Here is a 24,800-nt window from a genome sequence, read left to right on the forward strand (position 1 = left end):
GCCGGCTCTCGGGATGCACACTGTTGTTCTTGAGACTAGCTGTGGCCTGGGGTGTGGCTCAGTGGTGAGCGCTTGCCTGGCGGCACCAGGCTCTGCCTTCACCCCCAGCCTCAGCCTTGCAACCGAAAACCCCAAAATAAATGGGGGGGGGGGCGGCGCAGGGTAGATGATGCCAGGCAGCTCTCTGGTTCCTCCAGGCAGGCTGGACACAGTGGCCAGTTGGCACTGGGAGAGGTGACCTGGTGGTTATTATTAGGTCGGTGTCTCAGGGAGCACATTGATAAGGCCTCCTCAATTCACTTGCCCAGGGACACGTTGGCAGCAGGGGTGGCCAGGACTGCACTTGAACTTGCTCGGGACTCTTCCGCCCTTTACTTTTGTCCCACCAGAGGTTGGGGGTGTGGGTGGCCCTTTCACCCTTGGGACAGAGCTGGCCCACCTCCACGTCACCTTGTGCTTGGTGGGAGGAGGGACTTGAGAGAGAGGATTTCCCTCTGGGTCAGCCCCTTGTTACTCCCCAAAGGCCCCCGAGGCCACCCTGGGCCTGTTAAGCCTCGGTTTCCTTGTCGGTAAAGTGCGCTGTGATTGTGTGGGGGTCTCACGGACCTTGAGGAGGAAAAGAGGTGGCACCCCCCCCCCCCCAGTGGAGCAGGGCCCGTGGGAGGTGCCCCGCAGATGCCAGCTGGGGTCACAAGGAGGTGGCTGGATGGGCCGGCTGGCCGGGGAGTGAGGGTTTCTGGTGTCTCTTCTGCAGCCTCTGGGCCCAGGCAGGGTGCAGCCCGGGGACATCCTGATCCTTTCCTGGCTCATCCAGGGGCTGCAGATGGCTCGGGTTGGTTCTGCCAGTGCCCCAAGGTGTCCTTGCCAGGGCCCAGTCATGCACTTGAGGAGTCTCCGGCCATCCCAGGCTTCGGGTATCAGCTCTGAAACAACGTGGGGAAGTTCATCCTGCAGGTTTTATTGTCGTTCAGGATTCAGGAAACTTGCCAAACCACCTGAAGCCGCGCAGTGATGTCTCTGAGCTGCTGATGTCCCCAGGCGTTGGAAGCCCCGGGCTTTCTGATAACTGTGTACACCCTGGTAATTAGATTACTCACAGGGCCTCCTCCTCGTCTCTGTGACACTGTAAGAGCCATGCTGTAAAAGAAGAGAGGAGAGGGGAAGGTGACAGGTGGAAGTCCTCCATTGTCACTCTCTGCGCAGGTTGTTTAATCTCCAGTCTCCCCCACGAAAGCTGAACGTGCAGTATTTTTATTGACGTTTGGCAGAGCTGAGGCTCGAACCCAGGCCCCAGGCATGCTTGGCCAGCGCCCAGCCACTGAGCAGCACCTCCAGCCCCTTTGTAATTTTAATTTATTTTATTTGAGGTGCTGGGGATTGACCAGGGATGCCCTACCACTGAGCTGCATCCCAACCCTTTTTATCTTGAGTCAGTCTTGCTAAATTGACGAGGCTGGCCTTGAACTTGGGATCCTCCTGCCTCAGACTCCGATGAGGAGAGCCCTATTAAGGCATGTTCTTCATTCTTCTTCCCATTGACTTGTGTGTCTTGGCTATGACCCATTTTTCTTAACAGATCTGTAGTTGAAGGTGAAGTGTAAACCCGAACCTAATTAAGTATTTGGTTAATAATCGTTTCCCCTGGAGGCAGTTGGTCAGAGTCTTGTTTTTTAACCTCTGGGGTATGGAGCGGTCCTGGCAAGACGTGGGCCGGGACTTGGGTGAGTGGGTGGCCCCCCGCCTCCTCAGTGCTCCTGGTGGGATGGAGACCCTCGGAGGCTCTGTATCTCAGGCTGAGTTGGTCCCGTGGTGGCCCCATCCCATTGACAGTCTCTGAGGGGGTCCTGACTGTCCTTGAACTGGGCTCTGTGCTGGGAACCCAGGGTGTGAAGCAGGGTCCCCGTCTTCCTTGAGCTTGGCTGATGGGAGAAAGGGACCACTGAGTGGGAGGTGGGACCCACCGGTGCCGTGGAGGGGATTCACTTGGTGCTGGTGGGCGCAGGGAGGGTTGGTCCCAGAGAGGAGGGAGACTATTGGGTGGGGAGCCTGAATTGCAAGCTGGGTTTGTCTGTCTGGCAGAGACTTAGACACAGGGGCCTAAGATGCAAGTGAATTGCTCTCCCAGGTAAAGATCTCAGCAGGTGGGGCTCCCCATCTCGCTGCCCTGCTGCCTTGGGGTGCTGGTCCATCTGCGCCCACCCCCACGTGCCAGCCAGTGGGAAAGGGGAAGAGGCTGCACCCTGAGGAGTCTCTAGTCACATCCCATTGGCTGGTAACTAGTCACATGGTCACATCTAGCTGCAAAGGAGGCTGGGAAATGTAGTTTTTAAAAACTCTTTATTTTTATGCGATGCTGAGGATGGAACCCAGTGCCTCATGCATGCTAGGCGAGCGCTCTGCCTCTGAGCCACAGCCTCTGCCCAGGGAATGTAGTTTTCTGGAGAGGTGCGCTCCGCTAGCATTGCTGGTGGATAAGGGAGATTGGATATTGGAGGGCTGCTTGCAGTTCCCGCCACCTGGGCAGAAAGCAAACGCTGGAATGTTCTAGACTATGGAGAGCACGTGCAGAAGCCCCAGCATAACAAGGGGGCCCGTGTGGCTGGAGCTTGGAGGGAAGGGGGAGCCAGGGGCTGAGAGCTGGCTGGCAGGGCTTGGAGCAGTTTTCTTTCCCCTCTTCTTGCTGTGCCAGCAGCTCCGAGACAGGGGTGCTGAACACAGTCCTTAAGGGCAGGTGTTGGAAGAGCTAGCGACTAAGTCAGTTCCATCTTTGCTTTGTCCCTTCTCCCCGTGTGACTATGATAAGGGCTCAATTTTGTAAGTCACAGACATGGCTGGCTCCTGTGTGTCGTGGAGGATGCCACGCCCTCTCTGTAGCAGACTTTGCTTTGGGCCCACGGTTGGGCTCTTTCGATCCCTGTTTTTAGATGGGGAAACTGAGGCACAGTGCAACTCGCCCAGACTCACAGGGCCAGCGAGCAGCGTGGGCAGTTTTCCAACTCAGGACCTCGGGGCCTGCGCTCTTCCCTGAGGTTTCACCTCAGTCCCACGGTTTTGACATTTGTGGCTTTCCTCATATCCGTTGGGATTGCAGTTGACTTCAGAAACAGAAAGGCTGGCTCCCGGGGTCTAAGTGTGAAGGTGCTTTTTTTCTTTTTCTTTCTTTCTTTTTTTTTTTTTAAAAACCCAAACATATCAGGGCTTGCAGCCCCTCTGGCCTTGCTCCCAAAGCTGCTGTTTCTGCCATTTTCATGGTCTTTTCCTCAAGGCCCCAAGGTAGCTGCTGTAGCACCAACTGGCACATCTAGGTTCAAGGCAGGAAGGAGGCAGGGCCACGCCAGCCTCACATGGCCCTCTTTATTTAGGGAAGCGAAAGTCTTCCTGGAAGCCCCTCTGCCTGCACTAGAGACTCCTCAGGTTTTCTTGACCGGGACTGCGCCCCGGGACCAGCGCTGGCTGCAGGGGAGGCAGGAGGAGTGGGCATCGGGTGGTGTCCTTCTCCAGTGGGAGGTGGAAGGGAGCGGGTGGGGCGGGGCAGTGCCTGAGCCAGCCGGCAGCGCCCGGCAGCTTATCTACTGAGTACTGCTCTTTAAATCCGTTATCTCGTATTTAACCAAAGTAAATCCATCCCTAAAAGAAGTCGCCCGTCACTCTGGATGAAGTCACAGGTTGGCCATAGTCACATGTCCCCTAGTACCTATTGAAGGAAAGGAAGGCGTCCGTCAGAACCCGCAGGGAGTCCGTGCCAGCACCGCCGCCCCCCAGACCCCGGATGCCCACGTCCCTCGGGTGGACACGGTCGCACACCAGCTGCGCCACCCTTCCCTGTACTTAGACCATCTCTAGGTGACTTTTCGGATCTCACAGAGTACGGAGGCCACGTGAGTGGTGGTCGTGGTGGTGGTTAGACTCTCTTGTTGAGGGACCAGAGAGAAGCATGCTTTAGGTGGTCCCCCATCTGTCAATCACTGCTGCCGTGCCGTGGGGGCATCTGCCGGTTGGTCTTGGCGACGTGCACCCAGAGACGACCCCGGGTCTCCTGAGACACGGAGGAAGGTGCACCCTGAATTTCAGGGACTCCTTACAGAGATGGTGGGCGGGCACCCTTGGGCCCCATGCTCGATCCTTCCTGAGCACCAGCCACGCATCCCACCTGCGCAGACTTCGTCCCTGTCCCCTGGGAGCAGCAACTGTGGTTGGGCCTCTTCACAGATGGGGTGGAGTCCAAGCGCCTTTGTTGTAGATTGGGACCGAGCGCTGGGGCCACACACCACGGCCAATGAGACAGCCGCTGTCCCTTTCTCAGGAAGGCCACAGTTACAGACACACTTAGAGGAATGTGGCAGTACGGAGAGCCCGGGTGTCCTCTGTCAGCTCCTGCTTCTGCCGCTCACCAGCTGTGTGACCTTGGGCAGGTGACTTGAGGTCTCTGTGTCCTCTCTTATGTGCAGACTGGAGATACAGGAGCGTGTCTCTGAGGCGTGAATGGGCTGATGGGCGGTTGGTGGGCTAGTCCTGCTGCGGGACGTGCCATTGTTAAGGTCAGGAGCATCCTTCTGTCCCACAGAGGTCCTCACCCTGGTCAGGAGCCCAGTCCAGGATCTGGAAGGGATGGGGAAAGGGCTGGATGTCGGCGTTGTTCTGCGAAGGCCCCATTAGCCACGGTAACCGCGGGTCCCTGTGTAACTAGGCCTGTGGCCTGACTTGCGCTTACCTCTGGGGTGGCGTGAGGTGCTGGGCGCCGTGTCGGGCAGTGCAAGGAAGGGCCTGCCGGGTTGCCCTGACCCTCCGCAGGGAGACGGACCCTCCACCTTGAGCTGGTCTCCTTGTGATCCCACCCGAGGCTTCCTCCTGGCCCCAGGTCGGCACAGATGACCAGACTTCGTCCCTGTTCCCTGGGATCAGGGCCGGGTGGCCCCGGAGCTAACAGGCTGCCTGCCCCAGAGCCCGGCTGGTCCCCGCACCCTGCAAATGTAGGGGTGCTAAGGAAGCACACAGACCCCTGCCCTGGTGACCGCGGGGACAGGGCTGGGGGCCTTCACCTGGGCAGGGGAGGTGCAGCCAGCCGGGCCGGGGACTCGCAGGCCCAGAACAACCCGTGGGCGGCTTTGAAGTGAGGAATTGGTACCTGTGAAGTGCCGCGGGGGACCCATGTGGCCTCGGTGGCCGCGGGCAAGGGCCTGCCCTGGGCTGTGGGCGCCTGGCGCAGCTGCTGCTGCTAATAATTAACTCCCAGGCTGCCCAGTCCTGGGCACTGGACCAGACGCCTCCTGACCCACCGGCACAGCAGCCCGAGAGCCAGGCCCAGGTGGCACACCTGGATCCCCGCCACCTGGGAGGCTGAGGCAGGGGGACCAGTCCCAGGCCAGCCTGAGCAACTCGGGGAAACCCTGACTCGAAATGCAACAGCTGGGGTGCAGCTCAGTGGCCGAGCCCCCGGTCCTGTCCCCCAGGATCGAAAAACCAGACCAGGGGCTGGGGATACGGCTCAGCTGATAGAGTAGCTGCCTCCTCGCGGGCACAAGGCCCTGGGTCCAATCCCCAGCACCTCAAAAAAACCCCAAAATACCACAAAACAACCCCCCCCCAAAAAAAAAACCCACTGTGAGATGGGGGTTATGGTCCACCGACACGTGGGGCCTGGGAGTCAGAGAGGGAGGTTGAGTTTCCCAAGGTTGCACAGCCCGGTCTGCTGCTCCAACGGCTAAGGTGGCCCCCTCCCTCTGCACTCCCTGCTCCCAGCCTGTCCCCACTGCCCGTGCTGCCTGGCGAGGCTGGGTGCAGGTGAGGGTCTCTGTCTGGAGCAGACCTTCGGGTCGGGAGGCGGGCAAGCCGGGAGGCTCCCTGGGAGGGAAGGCTCGAAAGTGGGGTGCATGCACGGGTGGGGACGGGGTGTCTGCGGGAGCAGTCTGGGATGACGGTGACTCTCCAGTTTCCTGTTGTCAGCTGGATCCAAGGGACAGGGAAGCCTTAAGGTCTCCGTCTTGATTTCACAATTCCCAGGGGGTTTGGCCGTTTTCCTGGGGGGGGTATTAAGTGCAGGTCTTCCTGCCCGGCCCCGCCCCGGCCTGTGCTCCTCCCTTTCCACCCTCCTCGCCTGGCTGGCTGGTGCAGGTCCTGTTGTACCTGTGTGCCTTGACCTTGCCTGGGGACGTCCCCTGGGCCCCTCCTCCCCTCCGCTGTCGGGGTGGCAGATCTTGGCCTCTTGGTCCCCTGATTTTACCTCCTTGGGGAGACCTTTTTTTTGGTGGGTGCTGGGGATTGGACCGGGGCCCTGGAGGCAGGGGCTCTACCGACGGAGCCTCGTCCCCAGCCCCTCCTTGAGGAATCCAGATCTGACCTCCCAAGGGGAAATCGTCACAGCACTAACACGGTGTTCCCTGGGTCCCATCTACTGTCACCCAAGTGATTTTATCCCTCTCGTCTTGGGGAGGCCGAACGTGACACGGAGCCATGAGCCAGCCCTCCTGAGTGGACTGGACCCTTCCCCACGCAGGCTGTGCACCCTGGGGCGAGCTGCTGTACTTCTCTGTGCTTCAGTGGCTACTTCTGCAAAATGGGGACAGTGCACCCACTTCAAAGGCTCGGGGCGGAGAAGTCCTCTGACCTGGGAATTCTGTCTTCCCAATATCTCTGAAAAGGCAGGTTTCCCGCCGCCCTGCGGATGAGGAAATGGAGTGTTCCTTTGCTTCGCCTTGTGAGTTGGCCCCTCCCTCCTTTTCTGGACGCCTCGTGCCGTTCCTGCATCCCCGGGGCCTCCGTGGGCTCCTGTCCAGGTGACTGTCCGACCTGTGTTTAAGGTCCTAAGCTGCTGGGGGGGGGGTGCTTCTTCCCCAGTCCTGATGCGGGCGGGGCTCAGTCGGTGGGTCCGTGATGGGACCGGGCAGGTGGACCGCCCTCGATGACGGTGGCAGGTGTGGGGACAGAGGGAGAAACTGCCAGGGCAGTGGTTGCACCCTGGGGGACACTGTTGTTGGCAGTGTCGGGGACAGGGGCACAGACCTCATCTCCCGCCCCCACCATGTGGATCTCAGCTGGGGTGTCCTTGGGGACACTGCTCTGTTGTTGGCAGGGTCGGGGACAGCAGCCTGGGGTCGGGGACAGCAGCCTGGGGTCCCTCCCGTGTTATCTCTGCTGCAGCAGCCGGTTCCCAGGAAGTTCATAGGGTCATTGCTGGGAGGAGCTAAAGCCTGGCGGGGGGGCCCCCCCCCCCCCGCCGAGTGACGGTCCTCGGGGCCGGGTTCCTGCCGTCCGGGTCCCTCCACCGTATGCACCGTCAGATGGAGGCCAGGGGTGGACTCCAGGGTCCCAAATGGAGGCGTCCAGGCCGAGGGCACAGCTCCACGGCCAGCGCTGGCCTGGGGTGCACGAGGCCCCGGGCCCAGTCTCGGGCCCACACACCACACACGTGCGTGCAAATGGAAAATTCCAGAGGGACGCAGGGCAGCTCAGCAGGTGGCTTCGTGCAAGGAGGGGCCGGTTTGGGGCGTGCAAGGAGGGGCCGGTTTGGGGCGAGCGAGGAGGGTGATGATTTTTCGCCGCACACACTCAGCCCTGAGCAGCCGAAGGCGAGGGCCAGGGTGGTCCTGCCTCCCTTATGACGAACTGGGACGTCACCCTGCCGCGTCCTGTCGCACCCGGGGAATTGGGCCAGCACATCTCCCACCTTTGTGGTGACGCTGGTGATGTCCCGAGTGTGCTGATGAATGACCCTCCTGGTTGACCCTTCTTTTGTTCCCCGGGCACCAGGGGTTGAACCCAGGGGTGCGTAACCACTGAGCCCATCCCCAGCCCTGTTTGTGTTTTAGAAATTTTTAGAGAGGGTCTCACTGAATTGCTGAGCCTCCAAATTGTGGTCCTCCTGCCTCAGCCTCCTGGGCCTCTGGGGTTTCAGGTGAGCCCCTTATTTTCCGGTGTCTCCTTTGACTTAAAATCATGGCGACTGCGGAGCAGCCTTCGGCAGGTCCTTCTGCTCCGCGCCGGGGTGTGTGCAGGTGGGGGGTGGGACAAGCTGTGGAGACAGAAGCCGGTGCCGGTGCGGGTCCTGGCCCTGCAGGCCCCGGCGAAGGTGCGGGTTTGTGTCTCGGTTTTTAACAGATTGAAAAGTAAAATAAAGGCAGCATGAGAATCTGAAGGCGAGGCTGTGTCCTCCGCCGGGGCGTGTGGGCCTGAGTGGCCTTGCCCGGGTCCCTTCTGTGAGTTCACACCCTGGCTCCCCAGGGCCACCCGGGAAGGGTCAGCAGAGGCTTCGCGTGGACACGGTCCTGGCTTGGGTCCATTTCAAGGCGGGGAGGGCATCGGGGCATGAGGGAGTGTCACCGGGTGAGGGCCTCGGTTCCAGCCGGATGCCTCATCGCCTCCTCCGGGTTCCACAGATCAAGTGGCTTAAAACAACCCACTTACACTTCCAGTCACGGGATGCGGGCGGACCCTCCTCCAGGCCCGGCTGCTCCCTGTCTGGGCCGCGCCCCCCCATGCTCCGCCTGTGGCCCCCTCTCTGCCCCTGGAGCCTGATCTCCCGCCACCCCTCCCCCTCCGGGCTTCCCATGGGCGGCCTGTCCGTCCAGGGTGGCCGCGGGCTCCGGGTCCTCCACCCCTGCACCTGCACAGCCTCCTGCCCTCAGGTGCCCGCGGGGGTCGCGGCTCGCACGGGGCTCGGTGCGTCTTCACTGGCTGGAGAGGGGCGTTAGTGGGGCTGGAGGACGGAAGGACGTGGGCAGGGGCGACTCTGGGGCAGTGGGACTTGTCGGGCCCCCGCGGCCTGCTCTGCCCTGGCTGGCCGCCTCTGCCCCAGTCCGTCTCCCTGTCCACAGAGGCCGAGGCTCCGTCCTCCCGCAGGGCGAGGAGCGGACAGCCTCTTCCTGACTGCGGTGGGCTGGGTGGACAGTATTAGGCTCCTCGATGCTGGTGACGTTGGGGCTGTTTAGAAGCATCCCTGGTCTCTGTCCACCAAATACCAACGACACAGCTCCTTCTCCACCGCCCCCAGTTGTGACAACCAAAACTGTTTCCAAGCATTGTCAAATGTCCCTTGGGAGACAAATGTGCTCCCAATTGTGAACTGATAGGTTCAAACGTGAATCTGTGGCACCCCCATTATCCTGAGTGACAGTGGAATCCCTACAGTGGCCTGGGAGTCCCTCACAGCCTGACTCCTCCCTGCCTTCCTCTCATAGTACCATGGAGACATGTGGGTGTCTGTGTTATTGCTAAAAAATGCCAGACACAGTCCTGCCTCAGGACCTTGGCACGTGCTGTTTCTGCTGCTGGGAGCCCTGTCCCCTCCCTGCATGGCTGCTTGCCTTATCCCCCGTTTCCTTCCATCCTTCATTGAACCACCATCCTCCGCCCGTGCCCCTCCTTCTCTGGGCCCCTTCTGTATACACAGTCCCCGTGTCCTTTGTCTTATCTGAGGGTGTCCCCTCCTTGGGTTGTGGCCTCTGGGAGGGCAGGGCCTCTGTTCCCGCCACTCACTTCTGGGTCTTCCACCCCAGGGACAGTGCTCAGTAAACGCACGGATGCCATGTGTCCTGTTACGGCCACACTCCCAGACGCGTGTGGCCCGTGCCTGGCATGTGCCTGACCCCTCACGGGGTCCCTGGGGCATGACCCGGGGGTTCTGTGACCGGAGGAGAGGAAGCAGCTGGAGGGCGTGAGCCGCGTGGTCCTGGCGGGAGGGACGGGGACAGGTGTTGGCGGAGGGAAGGGTCTGCCTAGAGGCCTCGCAGGAGGTCGGTGTCCAAGTGGGCTGGACACACTGCCCCCTGCGGCAGCTGGGCTCTGCCCTGACCTCTGTGCGGGGAGCCCGGGGAGACGGGAGCTGGGCTTGCTGGACTCCTCCCCTCGCCCACCCGCCGCCCAGCTCTGTGTCTCGACAGGGATCTGGGTGCTGTCCCCGGGGCGTCGGGGGAGTCTGGGCGTGTCCCCTGCCACGTTTCTGAGTGTTATTCGAAGCTGTGCTGAGTCCCAGGAGAGAGGAGAGTCCCTCGGCCGATGGGGGCAGGGGGCCTCGCCCACAGTGTGCTGGCCCCTGGCACCTCCCACTCGGAGCTGCTGCCCGCCCTCGCAGCGCTGGGCACAGAGCCCGGGCCTCTCCCTGGCCTGTCTGTGCAGGGCCGTGCGGGGTGAGCGCCCAGGCTGTGTGGCCAAACAGGATCGGTGTCTGGCCGCCCGGGCCTCTGCCCTCCTTTCTGCAGCCGCTCTCAACGCCCACCCAGGGTGGCCTGAAGGTGGCCTTTGCCGACGGCTGCTGGCTTAGCCAGTGCTTCCTGGTCTCAGGCCTGCGCTGGCCGGAGCTCGTGCCAGCCTGCTGGGTTGGTGTGCTGGCTCCTCCGCAGCTGCCCCTGAGACAGGAGGCCTTGACGTCTGCACCCAGCACTGGCATACAGTTGGTGCTTAGCAAAAGCTGCCACTTCAGTATTAGAACTTATTGGCAGCCGGGCGCCATGTGCACGCCTGTTATCCCAGTGGCTCGGGAGGCTGAGGCAGGAGGATCGTGAGTTCAGAGCCAGCCTCGGTGACTTAGCGAGGCCCTAAGCCACTCAGTGGGACCTGCCTCTAAATAAAATATGAAAGGGCTGGGACGCCCGCTGCAGGCTCTCTGGGGTCGGGTCCCCTCCTGGTCAGTGAGCCTGAGCAGGCTGCCCTGACCCTCTGGACCTCAGCGTCCTCCCTGGGACAGGAGGGAGTCTGGGAGCTGGGACAGGGGAGGCCCGCGGGAGGCTGGACTGGACCAGAGCTTGGAAAACTCGGGGCCGGGCCCGGCGCGGCTGGTTGCCGTTGTCCTTGGCGCCCAGTGAAAGTGCGCCTCCTGTTTGTTCCCGGCTCTGCGTTCGGAAGCCTCGGCCCGCGATCTCCTGCAGCTATTTATTTATCTAAAGCGGGACGGGCCTGGAGATCGTCATCGCAGCGGCACTACACGCAGCGCAGAGAATCCCAACGGGGCAAAAGACAACAAACCCAAGACGAATGACCGTGTCCTCCCACGGAGCTCAGCCTGCCCCCCGGGGCCCAGCTTCCTCCCCTGGACTCCTTCTAAGAAAACCTCCCGTCCAGCCTGTGGGTGTCCCCGGGGCTGACGTTGGTGGGAACACTGGGTCTGTCTGGTAAAAAGGCAACGTTCCCATTTTGTTTTTACATAGAGGCGTCTACTGGAGTCGGGCTCCGGGCCGTGCCTGCCCCGTCTTCGTTTCTGTGTCTGTAAAATGGGTCCGTCCACTCCCTGCCCCTGTGTGCTGGGGTTACTCGTCGGGGTTAGATGTGGCGTCCAGCCCAGGGAACGGCCCCTGGCAGGTGCTGCTCCTGACCTCAGTAAGCCCCTGGATGGAAGGGGAGGGCCGGCGTCCCTGGGCCATCTGCTGGCTGCTCGTCGGCCGCCTGCTGGGAGAGGAGGGTCAGAGGTGGAGGTGGACCCTGCAGGGCCAGGCACTGAGGGCGTGCAGTCCAGGCTGGTGATGGACAAGTAAGATGGCCCTCGGGGAGAAACTGCAGGAGACGCCATGCCGGGCTGATGTGGAAGGCCGCCGGAGCCTGGCGAGACTCGGTTCTCAGAGGCAGTAGGGAGCCATGGGGTGTGGTATTCCGGAGCAGGGGGCGACCCCGTCTGTCTCACTCAGTTTTATTTGTGTGCGTTTGTGGGGCTGAGGACGGAGCCCAGGTTGTCACACCTGCTGGGTGAGCATTCTCCCACGAAACCACACCCCAGCCCCGTGGCTTTTATTAATGCGAGTGTGTAAATTTGTGGGTTTCCCTCTGAGCAGGGGACAGCCTGCTTCTAAACACACTTGGGAGGATCTCCCAGTTAGTTCTCTGACCATGAGGAGGGAAGGGAGTGGAGCTGCCGTGAGGCTTGTTCTATGTCAGGTTGGCGGCTGGTCTGGGGGTGGCCGCCCGGGTCCTGTAGGTGGAGTACAGGCTCTTGTCACCTGGGTGGAGGACAGTGCCTCTCCTCATGTCGAATGTGCGCCCTGTGACCCAGCAGTTTCACTCCTAGAAAGCTGTCACACAGACGTGCCCGCCTGGGTGTGACGCGAGGGCTGTGGAAGGGACCCGTCTGGTTTGCAAGAGCCGCCCAGGTCCAAGGCTGCAGGAGACCCACTGGAAGCAGGTCCACCCACCCCCCGCACAAAGGTGCACGAAGTATGCATCGCAGGGACCGCTGGGGCTTCCTGCTCAGTTTAGGGTCTGTGGGTAGGAGAAAGACGCGAGTGCAGAGCGCCGTGGGGGGTCTGTTTCCTCCCCTGGTGACGGACGGTCATCTGCTTGTGTTACATTCGCATGAATCGGTTTCTGGAAGGACAGAAGAAACTGCCAAGGGTTCCTTCTAGGGACAGGAGCTGGGTCTGGTGGATACGGACGATGGCAAGATCGCACCTCGTGGTTCCAAAGGAATCAAAATGTCCAGCGCCGGGCACACCTCTGCCAGTGGTGGGGTCAGGAACCCGAGGTGTCGAGGAGAGGGTGTGACGGGTGACCCAGGAGGCTGCGCCTGGGATCTGTGGGGAAGACTCTAGGATGCTCCTTGGCCCAGGGGGCAGTTGGCTTGCGGATGGGGGACAGGCTGGGCGTTAAGGAGAAGGGACTGACTGATTGTTCATCACAGACCATTTGGTGGAGTTTGAAAAGTCTGAACGCGCCCACGTGTCACCTGTTAAACAAGTTCAGAGAGAGGAGGGGGCTGGGGTGCGCTCCCGGGTGGTGGATGCAGGGACTTGGGGGGGGGTGACGAGTGGGTGATGGCTCCTGATGGGCAGTCAGATGTGGCCGTGGCTGGACACCTGCCTTTAGTGGGGAGGACTGAGCAGGACAGAGGGGGTCACAGCGCAGCCCAGTGACCCGCGCCTCTCAGATGCCTCACCGGGGACGGGGGCTCCGGGCTGTCTTCTCTCTAAAGGGCAGATGCCTTTGGCGTGAGCTGTGTCTGGCAGCTGCGGAGAGGCTGCCCGGTGGCAAGAGCCACCAGCAGTTTAATCCTCGTGTCACCCGTGACCTTAAGAATCACAGGTGGCGGGAAACCAATTAAGGCCGTCGGGCTTCGATGGAAGTGGCTCCTCTCGGTCGACCGCGGTCTTACTGTACAAGGCTGTCTTCCAGACGCACGGACCTTTCCGGTCTGGTTTTGTTTGGTTTTTTAACGGTTCTGTCGGGCCCGAAGCTCCCAGCTGAGCCCTGCGTGCGGGGGCCTTGGAAGTCGGCTCTTGGGTCCTGCCTCGTTTCCTGGTTCTGCCAAAACAGCCCTCTGCGTCTCGGAGGAGGGACGCTTCTGGGGAGCCAGTTTGCTTCACGTCTCCATGTCCCTCTCAAGTCACATTATTTATTAAGACTTTTACAACCATCTTAACTTCTTTGAAAGTGCATAGCTGGGCAGTGGCAAGCGTCCCGTGGTGCATAACTCAGATGCTTTTTGGGGAACACACACTTTACTCACATTCTCAGCTTTTTTCCTCTTTATTTCATTTTTATTTTGGAGAACTGGAGGTCCAGCCCAGGGCCCCCACAGGCCAGGCAAGCCCCCGTCTCTGAGCTGGTCTCCAGCCCTCCCCAGTTTTAAGTGAAATGATCCGGGCCGGGTGCAGCAGCACACGCCTGTCATCCCAGCAACTCTGGAGGCTGAGGCAGGAGGATTGCAAGTTCAAGGCCAGCCTCAGCCACCTACTGAGACCCTTAAGGAACTCAGCGAGTCTCTGTCTCAAAATCAAAAATAAAAAGGGCTGGGGCTGGGGCTCAGCGGTTAAGCATCTCTGGGTTCGGCCCCTGGTACCAAAGATTTGTAAAGATTTAAAAAAGAGACGAGAGCCGCGCGCTTCCTCCCCTTTCCCTCCCTGCGTTTGGCCTGGCTGTCCAAGCTTGTCCGGTGCCGTGAGGTTCCCCGTCCCTGAGCTCCTTGCTGGCCTCCCTGTGTGACGGTGGGCAGGCCGGCCTCAAACTTGCAATCCTCCTGCCTCAGCCTCTCCAGCTGCTGCGATTCTAGGCGAGCACCACCGCACTGGGCCCGGATGTTCCGATTTTTAAAAAAAATGTGTCAGAAATCATCCAAGTTTTTATAGGAGATGGTCTGATCTTAAGTGCCAGCAGCTGACCTTGTTTTTTAATAATCACGTCCAAAGTAACAAGGAACCATCCCTGGGCTCCGTGGCCACTGTGGGGCGAGGTCTCGGATTTCTCCTTTCGCCCAGCCTGCCCCTGCAGAGGTGGGAAACGAGACCCCCGACCTGGGTGACAGGGTTTCCCAGTTGTGCAGCTAGTTCACAGACGGCTCTGGCCTCGAGTTAAATTCACATTCTCCATTGCCAAACAGTGAGTGGAATGAGCTCTTGGCTAGGTCCGTCCAGGTGAGTTGTGTATGTGCGTATCATGTTTAGAAATCTGTTTGGCACGCCTCTTGTGCAAAATACAAGCTTTTCATTTTTTTTTTTTTTAAAGAGAGAGAGAGAATTTTAACATTTTTTTTTTTTAGTTTTTGGCGGACACAACATCTTTGTTTGTATGTGGTGCTGAGGATCGAACCCGGGCTGCACGCATGCCAGGCGAGCTCGCTACCGCTTGAGCCACATCCCCAGCCCCAGCTTTTCATTTTTTTAAAAAAAATTTTTAAAGTGATCGGAGCAGTTTGTCCCTGAGGCTGGGGAGTCTGATGGTGGAGGCAGGGAGCCGCTCAGATTGCCTGGGTGCGAATTCAGCCACCGAGCTCAGCGGCCTTGCGATACTGGACACGCCCTCGAACCCGCTGCGCCCGTTTGAGCATCTGCAGAAGGGGCCGGGGGCGTCGTTAGCTCCTAGGATCGAGGGGGTGATGAGTGCTGAGCACTTGCGGGGGGCGGGGCTGGCTCACCAGCTCAGTTCTGATGTGAGCCATGTTCCTGCTGCTGCTGCTGATGACGACGTCCTCATTTCACAAGGCAGTGACATCAAGGGGACCCGTATGACCAAAGGGTCCTTCAGGGCCCCTGGAAATGGCAGTCTTCACTGTGTCGCGGTGGGACTGGCCGTGGGCTCGGGGACCTTGTCTGTCCTGTAGGGAGAGGTGAGAGGTCTCCCGTCCCTGTGACTGGTGTCTTGGTCTGGCTGAGCCCTGTGGATCTGAAGGGGCGGATCCTGGTGGCTACCCTGGGCCGTGCGCCTGCCCTGTGCCCCTGCCCCGTGCCCCTGACCTGTGCCCCTGCCCCGTGCCCCTGCCCTGTGCCCCTGACCCGTGCCCCTGCCCTGTGCCCCTGCCCCGTGCCCCTGCCCCGTGCGCCTGCCCTGTGCCCCTGCCCCGTGCCCCTGCCCCGTGCCCCTGCCCCGTGCCCCTGACCTGTGCCTTGCCTGCAGGACTGGAACGTCACGTGGCACACCAGCAACCCCGACTTCCCCAAGTGCTTCCAGAACACCGTCCTGCTGTGGCTGCCATGCTTCTACCTCTGGGCCTCCTTCCCCGTCTACGCCCTCTATCTCTCCCGCCACGACCGGGGCTACATCCAGATGACACACCTCAACAAAGCCAAAACTGTGAGTGGCCGGACGTCCCCACGGCGGAGGGGGTGGGCACCCGGGGGGTGGCCTGACGTTTCTGTCCACGGGTCTCGAGTTCACTTAAAGCCTGGAGCTTGGGCACCACACAGGGGCTCGGATCCCCGCTCGGGCGCCTGCGAGCCTCACTGCCCCGTGTGTGCCCAGCGGACGGCAGGGCTTTCTCCAGGGGTGACCAGGTCCTCAGAAGGCCTGCCTCCCCGATGAAAGCTATTCGCCATTTATTTTTTATTTTTTTACCTTAAAAAGGTCTTCATTTTGAAATGGCTTCCAAGCACAGGGTCATGGCATCCGTGTCCAGGACGGCCCCGTCCCTCCTGTGCCCCCTGATTTTGAACCCTTGGCCCTTGGCTTGGATGAGAGCCCTTGCCCTCCACGGGTACCCACTCTGAGCCATGTGAGGAGAGGTGGCGTGGGCTGGGGACGTGCCTGCCTCGTGCGCACAGGCCCTGGGCGCCGTCCCCAGCGCCCCCCACACTCACAAAACCTGAGAGAGGCGGCGTCCGCCACGCGCCTTGGCCCCTCAGCTTTTGCAGTGTTTATTCCCCCCCAACAATATTCTTTTGTGTAACCACAGCACAGTTATGAAACAGGAAATTTCACAAATGGCCACGACTTAAAAAAAAAAAAAAAAGAAAATCTGCTGTCTGTGTTGCAGTCTGTCCTCTGACCTGCTGCTGGCCTTGGCCTCGCCAGCATCTTCCTCCTCTGGCGCAGAACCCGGGCTGCAGCCATGTGCTGCTTTTGCTCACGTTTGTCTCTGTAGCTTCTTTTTAATTTGGAAGAAGTCTCCGCCCTCCTGTGTGTCTCATGACCTTGGGACGTGTGAGGGACAGTTATTCTGGAGTCCGTTCCTCCGTTTGAATTTGAGTGACGTTTTGCGTCAGCTGGCTTTCTGTTACTGTGAGAAAATACCTGACATAAACAAACTTATAAAGAGGAAAGGTTTGTTTGGGCTCACAGTTTTGGAGGCCTCCTCCGTCCAGGGCTGGGCAGACCCATGGCTTTTCGGCCTGAGAGGAGGTCGCACATCCTGGCTGGCACACGTAGCAGAGCAAACCCTATCCTCGTGGCCCAAACCAGCAGGGTCCCCAGGAAACTCCCCGCCAGGCCCCACTTCCTGGGGGGTCTCTCTCAGTAGTGCCCCGCTGGGGACCAGGTCTCTGACCCGTGGTCTTTGGGGCACAGCCCAGATCCACGGTAGAGCAGCTGGCCCCCTGCTCCTTCCTGGTCGGGTGGGTGCCGGTCACTTGATCCAGGAGTTGCCTGGCCTCTCCGTGTTGGGGTCCCGTCCCCACCCCCCCTGCAGCTGACCGGCCATCGAGGAGAAGCCGTGAGGAGCTCGCGAGCGCCCTGCTCCGTCTCCTGCTTTCTTTCTGCACCAGCTGTTTACCTCACCTCTGTCTTTCTGAGATGGGCTCTTGCCCTGTGGCCCAGGCCGGCCTTGAGCTTGAGACCCTCCTGCCTCGGCCCCCCGAGTCGCGGGGTCACAGGTTCGGGCCGTCCGTCTCGGCTGTTGTGACTCTTTTTGACGCCACGTTTCCTAAGACCCTCGGGAACAGGGAAGCCTGAATGATTTGCCCCAGTCCTTTGCTGGGACACCCCGCCCGCGCCCGTCTGGCTCATACCGCAGTCAAGGCCCCTTAGAACGCGACCGGCCCTGCAGATTGGAGCAGCCGCCCCCCACGCCTGCCGCCCCCCACGCCTGTCGCCCCCCACGCCTGCCGCCCCCCACGCCTGTCGCCTCCCACGCCTGTCGGAGTGGCCGCAGGGGCTCTCGACCACGGGCGGGAGGCAGCGCAGAGCAGTCTGGTGGCCTTACGCCCGCCTGCCTGAGGAGCTAAGCTGTCACACTGTGGGAGGGTGACCACCCAAGTGCACCTGGGAGAAGCCAGTCTGAGGGGCGGGGCCACTCGGGTGGCTCACCGCCTGGCCTGGTTCCGTCCCCGTCCCCGTCCCCGTCCCCGGGGCTGCATCCCAAAGCCTAACAAGCCAGTGTGACAGGCCACAGAGTGTGAAGAGCCCAGCTGTGTCACCTCTGGAAGGGAAAGACGGGGCGTGGGGGTGGGGAGAGCTCGGCACAAACGGGGTGGGGGCGGGGGGGGGGGTCGACAGGGACCGTGACGAGGGACACGCGGCCTCAGGCCCTGGGCCACGGCAGAGGAGGTCCAGTACCAGGAGGGAGGCCTGGCCTGGGCTCTGGGCGGCCGTGTGTGGGTGCGGGTCCGTCCACTGGGACTGGACCCCTCGGGATGCTGGTAGCGGAGGCCGGGCGCGTGGGGGGTGGGGGAGGGGCAGCGCTGACGCTGATCTTTGTGAACTTGGAGCTCCCCCAGAATCAGTCTTGGAAAGACCGTCGCCGGCTTCCCTGCCTGGACTGGGCGAGCCAGGAGCCCCGTGTCCATTTCTTGGGGAACATTGTCTCCTTTTCAGGGATAAATCAGATTTTATCCTTCCTGGCTCAGAAACGCTCCATTAGCTTCCCGCTCCTGGGAGTAAAGATCCGGAAGGCCTCCTGGTGGCCCAGAGTCCCCCGGTGGCCCAGAGTGCCCCTGTGGCCCAGAGTGCCCTGGCTCCAGGTTTCCTCCTCTGCCATCTCCTCGTGTCCGTTGCTCATCCCGTAGCAGCAACAAACCCTTGGCCCCACCCCAGGGCCTTTGCACGTCCTGGGCCCTCTGCCTGCACACATTCCCTGCTTTCGACTCTCCACTCCCCTGCCGCCTGCCGAGGCCGGGCCTGTTTTCCTGCTCTGCGCTGCGCCGTTGCTCTCGGGCAGGACGTGGGGTGCTTCTGTTTTTTCCTGATTACCTTCCACTAGAGCATCAGCTCTGAAGGCAGGGACGGCCTCTGCCTCTGTGGCTGGCCCTCAGGTGACGTGGCTGACGGCATGGCTCCAGGGAGGGCCGCAGGCCGCGCTCCTTTGAGTTTGGGTGCTGGGGGGACGTCAGCCAGCGAGTCCTGCCGGGTCAGGGGCGCCGCCTGGCGGGTTGGACACAGACCCTGTGTGTGGCCTGCTGGCCGTCCACCCCAGCTGGGCTCCATGTGGCAGGGGCGGGCCTTATCCGAGGACCGTGGCCAGTGGTCTGGGGTTGGCCGCGCTCCCCGCGGGGTGCCGGAACCCGCCGTGTTCTCTTGCAGGCCTTGGGATTCCTGCTGTGGACCGTCTGCTGGGCCGACCTCTTCTACGCTTTCTGGGAAAGGAGTCAGGGTGTCTTCGTGGCCCCCGTGCTGCTGGTCAGCCCGACCCTCCTGGGCGTCACCATGGTAAGTGGCACCGCTGGGAACCTTGGCCAACTGCCAGGCACCGCGCAGGCCCAGACCGCGGCCGGCTGAGAAGGGACGGTGAAGGCCCAGAAATCTGACTTCTTCTGAAAAACCCCGGGGACTGGCCCCGCTGGAGTCCAGCTGGACAGGGAGGTCAGCGGGGCCCGCGGGAGGGGCATGCACGCCCTTCTTGCCACCGAAGGGACCGCTGCCCTCTCCCTTCACCGAGGCGGAGTGACACCTCGTCTTCCATTGCATTTGCAATGAAATCTCAGACACTTTCCCCAGCTGCCGGCTGTGAGTGAGGGGTGGGATGCTAAGCCGGACAGGAAGCAGCCCCTCCCCCTGGGGATCCTCAGTCAGCGGGCAGTGCCCATGGTGAGCCGTTTATTAATTGTAGCCGATCTGCTGCGAGACAGCTTCTGGTCTGTCCCCTTCCAGGGGGTGGAAGCTAAGGCACAGAAAGGTTAAGGGCTTTGCCAAGGTCACACAGCCACAGCGGTAGAGCCGGGTTCCAGCTCCGGCCCAGCACCTGCCGCACCGTACCGTGTTTGTTTACCGTGACTCTTTGTTTATTATCTGGCTTTCCCACTGGGGTTGGCTCCCTTGTGACCTCAGAGCCTGCAGGCACAAGGAACATGACACAGGAAACAGTGGGCAAACATTGTCTTACCCTCCCCGTTCCCAGAGGGCTCGAGGTAAGGTGTGTGGCGGGACCGAGCTCCACGCGCGGCTCCCCGGGGCACAGAGTGTGCGGGGCAGGGAGCTCGGGGAGCCGGCGGGTGCAGGGTGCACAGGGAGGGTCTGCTCCACACCCGGCCTCACACACGGGGCACCTGTGGAGGGTACCCCTGCCTGAGTTCCCCCGGGCCACCCCGTGGTCACTCTCCGCCTCCCCGCCCCCCCACCCTGCGGCCACTCAGGTGCTACCCGTCCTGCTCTGAGCCTCCAGAGCACCGTGGGCACGTCACGGCGGAGCGGCTGCAGCCCGGTGGCCGGGTCTGTCCTGATTCACTCACTGTGTGGCCTCACCGCTCGCTGATGGGCCGTTCCTGGGTCGCGGGAGGCGTGGGCGGGGGACGGTCAGTCTAAACAGTTGTCCAGATGTTCGGAGCACATTGGTGGCACGAGGCGGGCGTCTCTGGCAACGCGTTTCAGGTTGAGGTCAGGTGGCCGGCGTGTGGTCTGGTCTCCGGGTGGCCGTGACGTGTGTGGCCATTGGAGACTCCTCTGGCTGCTCCCACAGGGTGTGGACACACCTGACCTTTGGTGGTGGTGGCAGAGCCCGGGGTGTGCCCGTCCCGCCCTGCTGTCTCCCCGCCCTTGCTGTGGACACTGCTCAGTGACGTTCCTGGACGCCTGGGTTCTGGCCACGGCCCAGTGCTGCTCCCCATGTTGAACCCCGGGTCCTGAAGGGAGAGGTTTGGGGCCAGGGCGAGGCATCCTGACGATGCCGACGAGCTGACCAAGGAGAGAGGGGAGGCCGGAGCCCCTGGACTGACGGGCCCCAGCCAGAGGGGAGGAGGCTGTGCCGGGCAGACGGAGCCCGGGCCTCAGAGGCAGAGCCCTGCCCTGGTTGATGGGCTCCGGGAGGAGCCAGGGGACTGGGCAGGAGGAGCCAGGGGACTGGGCAGGAGGAGCCAGGGACTGGGCAGGAGGAGCGAGGACAGGGCATTCTGAGCCCACGTCTAGGGGCAGGGGCGGGCTGTGGGTGCCCTGCCTCCCCTGAGTCTAGCTGGAGACCCAGCATCGAGGTCTTGCTTCCCCAGGGCCACTCTGCCCCCCCAGGGGGTGACCCCGTGTCCTCTTCTTCCAAGGAGAAGCAGATTGGTGGTTTTGAGTCGTGAGTTGGTGGGGACAGCGGGCCTAGAGCCAGCAGTGGAGTGAAAGCCCCCAGAGTGGCACCTGGTGTGACGGCGGAGCTGGGCTGGAGCCGGCTCGCCCGGGAGTCCTCGTCCCGCAGGCTGAGGTCCACCGGGCCCCGGGCCTTGGGGTCCGGCCCCCCCTGAGCGGCTCCCTCTCTGCTCTTTCCCCAGCTGCTCGCCACCTTCCTGATCCAGCTCGAGAGGAGGAAGGGGGTCCAGTCCTCGGGCGTCCTGCTCGTCTTCTGGCTCCTGGCCCTACTGTGCGCCCTCACCATCTTCAGATCCAAGATCATGGCTGCCTTAAAAGAGGTGAGTGGGCGTCGGGGCCGGCACGGTCCCTCACCTCCGCGAAGGGCCGGTGCTGCGTCTCCTCCGTGCCAGGGTCCTGGGGTTGCCGGGGGACATGCACGCGTCCTCGGCCTGGGGCGGAGCTGAGCTGGGAGCAGGCTGTGCCGAGTGGCTGTTTCCCCGGGGGCCTGGACGCGTCCCCAGGCGACCTCGGTGCCATCGGCTGCGTTCTGGCTGGAGACGGTGTGTGGGGGGGGGCAGCGTGCGCTGCTCCCAGGAATTTGAGGAGTGGTCACCTTGAGGCCCCTGGCCGCTGTCCCTGCTGGCCTGGAGCTCACCAAGGAGCAGCGTGAGGCAAAGCAAGGGAAGGGATGGGCATTTATTGAGCGCCCATGGCATACAGAGCAGCCTCTCCTTGACGTTGATGGCAGCAGACATCGAGTCTCTAAGTGCAGGGGACTGAGTGCTTTTTATGAATAATCACGTGACGTTGCTCCGTGACGCATGAGACTCTGCGACCCCAGCCAGATTCACGTTCTGGGTGGGACACTGCTTTGTGACCGAGTACTCTCCTGTGTTCTGGGGCATCCCTGGCCTCCCCCTGCCGGGTGCCAGTCACACCACAGGTTATGACAAATGTGTGTCCCTAGACTGCCACTTGGTCCCTGGGAGGTCCTCCTCGTTGAGGGCCACCGGACTGTTTGTAGGAGGGGAAACTGAGGCACAAAGAGGGTAAGTAAGCGAACAAGGTCCCGCAGCCCGTTTGGGGTGGGCCAGGCCCTGGACGCAGCTCAGTTTGACTCCCATGCCCAGGCTTCCTCCCGCACCCGAGATGCCCTCACCACACAGCTGGGCAGGGTGACCATGGGTCGGAGCCCTCTCTTCTGTCTCAGGAGGGGTGGGGTGTGGTGGGAAGCCAGGACTGGGTCTGCAGGGGGCACTCTCCAGGCTCTCGAGCTCGACTTGGTCTGTTTTCTGTTGCTGTAACTGAATGCCACCGCTGGGTGACTTATAGAGTACAAAGGTTTGTGCAGCTCGTGGTTCTAGAGGCTGCGGGGGATCCAGGGTCATGCGACTGCGTCTGGCCAAACCTGCTCACTGTGGGGATTCTCCCAGAGCCCTGAGGTGGCTCAGGGCGTCCCTGCCCAGCAGAGCCAGCGCACGGACTCGAGTCTCTCTTCTTACAGAGCCACTCAAGCCGCCCCAGGTGGGGGGTGGGGGTCCCACCTCCAAATACTGTGACCACAGGACCCTGGGGACGTGGCTTCAACGTGAGCTCTGGAGGCCGAGCTCGGCTTCCTGGGGCACTCCTGGAAGTGACCTTTCTCTCTGCCCCTTGTCTGCCGCGCAGGACGCCCAGGTCGACCGGTTCCGGGACACGACTTTCTACGTCTACTTGGTCCTCGTGCTGGCCCAGCTGGTGCTGTCCTGTGTCTTGGACCGCGCGCCCCTGTTCTCCGAGACCATCAACGACCCCGTAAGTGCCACCAGGACGCGTGTGCCCGGGAGCTCACGCCAGCTGACGTCCCAGGCCCTGGTCTTCAGCCCTCAGCCCCCGGGACGGGTGGCCCGCAGAGGGACGTGTGGCCTCAGCCTCCCGCGGCACCGTGACCAGGCCGCAGCAGGGACGGGGCGGGCTGTGCTTGGAGGAGGTCTGTTTGGGGGCGAGGGTGGCTGCTGCTGAGCCTGTCCTCTTCCTGCCTGGCCTGGTGACGTGGAGCGTGAGCAGGGGTCGGGGGATGCTAACTTCACAGATGCTGGGTCCTCCTGAGCCTCTGGAGGACTGGGTGACGTCAGGCTTGGGTGCCCTGGGGGAGCCCACGCCGCGGGGCGGAGGGAGCCCGCGTCCCAGGGCCTTCGAAGCTGCCTGCTCTGGGGCGAGGGCCGGGGACATGAGCAGGTGTGGGTGGCTGCTGTGGGCTCACCTGTCTGTGCGTGATCGTGGGTTTGTGTGTGTGTGTAGGGGTTGGTGGGCACGTGGTTGGGTCCATGTGGTTGGCTGTGTGACGTTCAGGGAGGCAGCAAGCACACGTGGCTTCTCCCCGTGCAGGGCACACGGGCAGCTGGTCTGAGTGTGGAGTGCTGTGGTGGGGTGGCCTGTGTCCCCATAGCCCCAAGTCCCCATCACTCGGGCATTCAGTGTATGGAGCAGGGTCACGTCAAGCTGCGCTGACCCGGAGTCCTGGGGTCTGGCTGCTGGCCGTGGGGCGCCCCTGACCCTCCGACTTCCCGGAGCAGTGGGGCGTCCTGGGAGCCTCCTGGGGAAGGGTTTGGGGCTGCCGTGGGGGTCAGTGCGGATCCTGCTGGTGCCCGGTGCGTGGGCATCGCTGCCTGGCACGGCCGCCGCGGTCCTCTGTGCGCTCTGCGCTCCCAGCAGCCTGGCCCAGGCCCTGCTCGGCCACCCTCTCTCCCTCTGTTTGCCTCTGGTGCCGCGAGACGCAGCGGTGGCCCGTGCCGTGTGGCCGGTGCGTTGCCGTGTTGGTGACAGGCCGAGGGAGAGGCTTCGCTGCCCGCTCGCCAGCCGGGCCTCCTTGGGTCTCTCCAGAAAGACCCAGCGGGGGCCATTTGCCCCCTTGCAGTTTGGACCTCCGGCCAGGGCTGGCCCCCGGAGCCCACAGGCCACACCTGGCTCTCACCTGTGGTTTTGGTAGTTCTACTGGGACACAGCCCTGTGCCTCAGGCCCCCAGCCTGGAGCTGCGGGGGGCCGTGTCGCTGCTGCAGACCGTCCAGCAGAGCCGCGGTCTCGGCCGTCTGCCCGCACCTGCTCCAGAGTGTCCTTTAGCTCTGGGACTTGGACCTTCACCTTTGCCCCCTTCCTTCCTCAGGGTTGGGTTTTCCTGTGGTGGGCAGGGAGAGCGCGTGGCGGGCAGGGAGAGCGCGTGCCACGCAGGGAGAGTGCGTGGCCAGCGCGGTCTGCTGGCCTCTGTGTCTGCAGGCGGCTGGCGCTTTCCTCGCAGCTGACCCCGGGCTTCGTGCTGAGAACATGTAGGTCTGGTCAGAGGACCGGCGACCTGTGTCTTGCCACCCTCAGTGTGCGGTCCAGCGGCGTCGAGAGCTCTTTATGTCATTTGGACCCCTGCCCCCCAAAGTGGGGCCATGACCAGCTGAGAGAGTGTCGATGTGCAGACCTCAGGCCCTGCCCCCGACCAGAACCGGCCCGTCGGCATCCTGCGTGAAGCCGAGGAAGGTCCAGTTCAGACCTCACAGTGCGCTGGACACGCATCAGTGTGTGTCGGGGCCTGGGACGAAACTCGGGGCCTTGCTCACGCTGGGCAGGTGCTCCTCCACCAAGGTGCAGCTCCAGGGCCGGAGAAATGTGTGTGTGAGTGTGTGTACACAGTGTGCGTGTATGGGTATGTGTGTGTGTATATGCACACGTGTGTACAGGCACACATGCATTTATGTATACGTGCGTGCATGTGTGTTCATGTGTGCATGCGTGTGTGTGACTTGAGACTCGGGGTCTGAGCTCTCGGACCCTGATTTCACCCTAGTTGTGGGAACGGCGTGGTGTGATGGCAGGGGAGCCTCATCGTGGAGTTGCACGGATTCTATGCCTTCAGTCCCCCCCCCGGGTCCCTCGAGCCCTTCTCGAGCTGTGACTGAGCAGCTGCCCACGGTGTGCTTGGTGCAGGGGACACAAGGCTGCACAAAATAGACGTGGTTCCACTGGAGGAGGGGACGTTTCTCCTCTACTCTCTGAGGCTCTGTGACTGGGGGCTGCAGGTCAAACTGATGAGAAAGTGACAGGAGAAAACCACAATCACACCCGCGCCCGGGGCAGGCGTCGCAGAGAAGAAGTGGGCACCTCGGGAGCAGCAGACCTGGGAGCCGCTGCCTGTGGCAGTGAGGGGGAGGAATCGTGGAGAGGTAACAGG

The 24,800-nt window shown here is 62.0% G+C and overlaps 1 protein-coding gene across 1 annotated transcript in view; it reads left to right on the plus strand.

Moving 5' to 3' along the window:
- Abcc1 (ATP binding cassette subfamily C member 1 (ABCC1 blood group)) overlaps window positions 1–24,800 on the plus strand; it is a 94,085-nt gene that overhangs the window by 9,344 nt on the left and 59,941 nt on the right. Inside the window, exons 2-5 of the mRNA XM_027940941.2 lie at window positions 15,307–15,483; window positions 18,643–18,768; window positions 20,805–20,942; window positions 22,273–22,398. Coding sequence (XP_027796742.2) covers window positions 15,307–15,483; window positions 18,643–18,768; window positions 20,805–20,942; window positions 22,273–22,398 — 567 coding nt within the window. The remainder of the gene's footprint in view (window positions 1–15,306; window positions 15,484–18,642; window positions 18,769–20,804; window positions 20,943–22,272; window positions 22,399–24,800) is intronic.

The sequence above is a fragment of the Marmota flaviventris genome, chromosome 19 (assembly GCF_047511675.1).
Source record: "Marmota flaviventris isolate mMarFla1 chromosome 19, mMarFla1.hap1, whole genome shotgun sequence".
NCBI lineage: Eukaryota > Metazoa > Chordata > Mammalia > Rodentia > Sciuridae > Marmota > Marmota flaviventris.